Genomic DNA, 6,000 nt, shown 5'->3' on the forward strand with positions numbered 1-6,000 from the left:
GTTAGTGTGTTTGTTAGAGTTTCGAAATCATTTGTGTTTGATGTGTTGGGCAATGTGATCGTTGTGCTGCTGTGCATTATGGTGGTGTGCCGGGTGGTTGTTAATGTAGTTTTGCCATTAAATGATCTGGTTGACAAATTTGTGAACATGTACGTTTTACCCAATTGTACAAGGTCAATTTGACCATCCCACAAGGAGAGTTGAATTGTCCCCGTTTGGTCTCCTATTTGGCAGGACTTGACTTCACTTTCGGAGTCCCGAACGGTGACCATGGTGCTTGCCCCATCAATGTTGCAAACTGTTGCTAGGAGTTTCAAGATCTGTAAAGAAGATTAAATGGTTAAAAAAATGTATTTTTTTTTTTTTTTTACATAAAATGATTTACATAACATGATTTAAGCAAAGCTAATGTTTTAACTTTTTATTTATCGTTTAGATTTTTTTTATTTAAATGTTTTAAACTCATGTTTTAAATTTTAACATTTGGCAAAGCTAATAGCTTTACTCTTACTTGTTTTATGTGTTCTGTTGGTATTTTCTTTTACTGTAGTTTTGTAAAGCACTTTGGTCAGTCTAGTGGCTGTTGTAACTTTGCAATATTAAGCGAACTTGAACATGTTTAAGCATCTTTTTAATGTACAATTTAAAGATTCTGCAAAATGTATATAAACTTGATTCATTTTCATTGCTATTTAAAACTTTACTAGTTATGATACTTATTTAAGGTTCATTTCAAAAGTGAGGTTTAAGACTAACTCAGGATTATGCATTGTTTAATTAGGACATTTAAGTAGCTTTTATAATTGTGCCTAATAATAGACCGTACTGGTGTGCATCTTGAGACAAAACAATGACATGAAAATGTCAGGACAAATGTCAGTTAATCCATGAAAAATCCAAGCACTAATTCAGTTATAATAAAATGCACTGGGTGGCGCTGTGGAGCATGTTTAACAAGTTGATTGTATTTGATCACATGTCGCCTGCCTCGCGAAGTTTGGAACTAAACACGATTTTACAAAATGGAATTACTTTTTGTCAAATTAATGAAACTGGCTGATAACAGTATTACCACCAAATTGAGAAATCACATGAAATCTAAACAGCAGTCAATCGACTGAGGAAAGACAGCTGTTCAACATTTAATGCACGACTGTAGGTAAGCGCAGCTTTACCCCGACTCGAGATTAACGTTATACCTTATTGTATAACAAAATGATTTTGTGACATACCCTACGCTTGCTTTCAGTTTCGTCGAAAGATACGGGCTTAACAACAGAAAACAAAGTATTGTTACTGTTAGACACTTCGCTTAGAACACCGTTATTGGTCTGTCAGTCCAGCGCGTTTTCTCACTAACATGCGGTTATTATTCGTTTTCTCAATAGGCTATAAACATTTGAAACAATACAAACACATACAATTGTTGACTCGTGTGTATAATTATTTGTTATGTATGATAACTGGTGTAGTCTGTTTTATTAGAGTTTCCCCCGTTCGGCATGCTTGAGCTTTTGGCCTAGGCTACTATTATTTTGTTTAGTATGTTTTCAAGTAAAAGAAAATCTTTAAGTATAACGTAATTTTGTGCATGTTGTCTAATCGAAAGCTATTTCAGATATGGTGACAACTTGAATATTATTGAAGTATTTTTTGTTATACTTAGGCTAATTTAATTGGGCCTAAACGAAAATTCTGTTGTTTTGTTTAGCTCAAATGTTCAATATAAAAAAAAAAAAAACTTAATGGTTTTTGAAAAAGTTTTATGTTGATAAAAATGTATGTGAAACGACTTTAAATTGATAGACAGGAATGTCAGATTAGATTCAAAAATATATTTGTGATTCAAACATGCATTCTTAAAGATACAGAGATTAAGTCTTGTTTTAATTTTATTTTTATCTGAAATATTATTAATGCCTATAGCCAATTATATTAATAATAATGTAATTAATGCCTATAGCCGCGATTTTACAGACCAGGTTTAAATTTGGTCCCCTACTAAAACGGATTTGTGGTTTTAAAGGAGAAGTTCACTTTTAAAATGAAAAATCTGTCATATACTCACCCTCATGTTGTTTCAAAGCTGTATGAATTTCTTTCTTCTGCTGAACAGAAAGGAAGATATTTAGAAGAATATCAGTAACCAGACAGTTTTTGGGTCCCATTGACTTCCATATAGGAAAAAAATATACTATGGAAGTCAATGGGACCCAAAAAATGTCTGGTTACTGACATTCTTCTAAATATCGTCCTTTCTGTTCAGCAGAAGAAAGAAATTCATACAGCTTTGAAACAACATGAGGGTGAGTATATGACAGAAGTTTCATTTTAAAACTGAACTTCTCCTTTAACTGAAAGGGACTTATGTCATTGCCATTATTTTGTGAAGATGCACTCCAGTAATGTTTAATGCGTTTATAAAAGCTGCTTAAATATTCTTTTTTTTTTAATCACAATGTCAATATAGCCTACTTACCGATTGGTGATTTCTCATGTTGATTATTTCAGCTACGTTTAGCTGTGTGTCCTGAGGTGGTCTGTGTGTGAAGTCGACTCCAGTTGTGACGTCTATAGAGGTTTCTCTCGTGCACTGTATGTCATAATCATCTTTGAAACCTGAAAAGCAGAATATGTAGATACTTCAGTTCATATGGAAACAATAAGAAAACAGGTAGCCTAGTCCACTTTATATATTTATCTGTGGTTTAATAGCAGTGTGAAATATAGGCTAGACTTGAAGCATAGCCTATTCCTAAATAAATAATTGGCTATAGGCAATATTTGTTAAAAAAAAATTAAAAATTAAAAGAGGACTAAGTCTAAGCAAAATACTAAGTCTCGAAGTCAATACCAATCTTTAGGAATTCATGTAGGCTAATGAATCATTTTTCGGATTTTTTTTTTATTTATTTTTTTACTAAGACCGAATGATGCATCCGATTTCTTTTTCAACTCTCCACGTTAATTTAAAACATGACCGACTATCCCTAGACAAGTAGACGGATGTGCGAAAGATATCGGAGTTCGCGCTCTATCTGCCCACTCTGTGCGCGCGCGCGCCTTTTTTATGTGCAGCTGCGAGTCTGCTATTAGGCCTATAGTGTACTCTTGTGCCTCTACATTTGTTTAAAGTCTATTTTATGTTTAACAAGCAAGACAAAAAAAGTGGGAATGATAACTTTTCATTATTTTGACGAGTGCTGAACAAGTGATTTTAAGAATTTTTATAGCTTTAAAAAATACGCATTTCTTCTAACTTGTGTATGACTATATTTAGTTAAACAATTACATTTGTAATGTTTTGTATAAATGTGTAATAGTTTATATAATACAATATTACACTGATAAAAACAATATATAAATATAGCAGCCCTATAATATTTATTTTTCAATTAAGTTGTACTTACCAATTGTTTTCCTTGCATTGTTCAGTTTGACGGGAGTCTTGTTCTTTTGAGCTGTTACAATGCTGTTGTATTTTTCCGGAGTGAAAAATACGGCTTGGTGGTATTCCTGTCTTGCTGTTTGGACAGTAGCATTGAAATAACGTGTATTTTTTCTTGAGGTTTTTATCGGAGAGACTCCATGAAAGTACCCCACTATTGGGTCATTCTCGCTGATGTCTGTCTTCTTTTCCATTTTTCTTGAAAATTCGGAAGAAGTTTTATTTTACTTCTGCTTACTTCTATCCGCGGGATGTCTTGAGCGCATCTGAAGCTATATTTGAAAATCGCGGGTTTTATATTCGTATTTTTCAAATTGAGATGGGCGTATTCAACTGCTTGTTTTTAATTGGTTGAAAACCAGTTAGTAGTTTTTGTACACAAAATGTAGCCTATCACATTAAGACTACGTTAGTTTGAATTTGTTTTGCATCATTTTACGACCGAAGTTTAAATAAACATTTAATTGTTTCACAGGTTATGTAGGCTATTTAAGAATAAATTATTTTCACTAATTTTATTTAATTTTTTTCCAATGTAAATTCAAAAAAGGTAGCCTACTATATATTTGATTTAGGGCTATTTGTTTAGCCATCAAAGATATTAAGCATTCTGAAGTTTTAGGGTGATTGGTGATGTTTGTTGTAAGATTTGTATCATAATATTTGTATCAACAGATTTGTATCATAATATAATGTGATTCCTTATTGTTTGAATGTTTATAAGTCGATGTGTATATATTTGTTATATATAACTCTTTTTGTTAATCTGATCTGTTAACTTAGTTTTAGAGGACCACTCATTGACTCGGTTTTCTTTTTCTAAAAGGGTTTTTGGATTTTCACTAGTAATCTCCACAAAATAATGCCACATTTTACATGTTAACTCCATAATCACACACACACACACACACACACACACACAGACAGACAGATGTTGGTGCATTGTATTACAATAATAATAATTGGACAATCGAGGTGTAATGTTTGTAATAAGGTAATGACATTTTTTAATAGGTCTAAAAATAAAAAATAAATTTAGTTATTCAGCATTTTGTATTTCAATGAAATAGTGTTTCCAAGTAATGTTTGTGGCGTGGATTTTAATGTTTTAATAATGTAGATGAAACCAGTACAGACACTGAAGCTAACTTAAAGTTCAGGATATGAAACATAAACATTAAATTGAACAGATATTTTTATTGGAAGTGTTCATGTATCATACTAAGTTGATTAAATGTTAAAGGAGAAGTTCACTTTCAAAAAAACTTTTGCTGATAATTTACTCACCCCCATGTCATCCAAGATGTCCATGTCTTTCTTTCTTCAGTCGCAAAGAAATTAAGGTTTTTGATGAAAACATTCCAGGATTTCCCCCCATGTAATGGATTCTATTGGGACCCAAACGGTAGAAGGTCCAAATGACAGTTTAAGTGCAGCTTCAAAGGGCTTTAAACGATACCAGACGATGAATAAGGGTCTTATCTAGCGAAACGATCGGTCATTTCCAAAATAAATAAAAAAGTTTAAGTTTTATAAGCACAAACGCTCGCCTTGCTCTGTTCTGTGATGCGCGTTCGTGACGTCACGTAATACGCAATTACGTTGAAAAGGTCACGCTTGACGTGTTTACAAATGTTCAGGAGGAGGACCATATACACATTTTCAAATGTATTTGTGTCAGTTTATCGTTTAAAATGCCCATTTCGTGTGCGTATCCTGGGTGTTTTAATATTAAAAAGCCAAAAAGAACATTTTCTTCAGGACAGAAATTTTTCAAGCGTGACCTTTTCAACGTAATTGCGTATTACGTGACGTCACGAACGCGCATCACAGAACAGAGCAAGGCGAACATTTGTGCTTATAAAACTTAAACTTTTTTATTTATTTTGGAAATGACCGATCGTTTCGCTAGATAAGACCCTTATTCATCGTCTGGTATCGTTTAAAGCCCTTTGAAGCTGCACTTAAACTGTCATTTGGACCTTCTACCGTTTGGGTCCCAATAGAATCCATTACATGGGGGGAAATCCTGGAATGTTTTCATCAAAAACCTTAATTTCTTTGCGACTGAAGAAAGAAAGACATGGACATCTTGGATGACATGGGGGTGAGTAAATTATCAGCAAAAGTTTTTTTGAAAGTGAACTTCTCCTTTAACAACGGGCAATGTATTGTCGATCGGCTTAAATAGATTGTTTTTAAGTTTGTGTTGTTTTTTGTTGTTTTTTTTCAGCACATGCGCAGTGTGAACCCTGAACAAATGCTCAGTATTTAAACTTCAGTTAATTTTAGGTGGATTCCTGACATTATTTTGAGAATGATATTTGGGCGTACTGGATTAAATAGTATACGCTTAAAATAATAGGGAAACATGAAACTGGGATGGGTGATGTTTGTAATATTAATTAAACAGTAGAACATGTAATTATTAATTGTCATTTGTATTTTTCATTGGTATAAGGAGGAAAGGATAAGGGTGAAAGAATGGTTTAGTAAAGAAAAATTCGATTTGAAATGTAGGAAATATTACAAATGAATTCAGTGCATGTAGG

The 6,000-nt window shown here is 33.0% G+C and overlaps 1 protein-coding gene across 1 annotated transcript in view; it reads right to left on the bottom strand.

The window, feature by feature from the left end:
- Positions 1 to 5,551, bottom strand: part of olfcw1 (olfactory receptor C family, w1) — a gene marked incomplete at its 3' end in the record, with an annotated part of 28,413 nt that extends 22,862 nt beyond the window's left edge. The window contains exon 1 of the mRNA XM_084408955.1: positions 4,736 to 5,551. Coding sequence (XP_084265081.1) covers positions 4,736 to 4,759 — 24 coding nt within the window. The 5' untranslated portion in view covers positions 4,760 to 5,551. The remainder of the gene's footprint in view (positions 1 to 4,735) is intronic.
- Between the last annotated feature and the right edge of the window lie 449 nt (positions 5,552 to 6,000).

This window comes from Rutilus rutilus, assembly GCF_951802725.1.
Source record: "Rutilus rutilus genome assembly, chromosome: 5".
Classification (NCBI taxonomy): Eukaryota; Metazoa; Chordata; class Actinopteri; order Cypriniformes; family Leuciscidae; genus Rutilus; species Rutilus rutilus.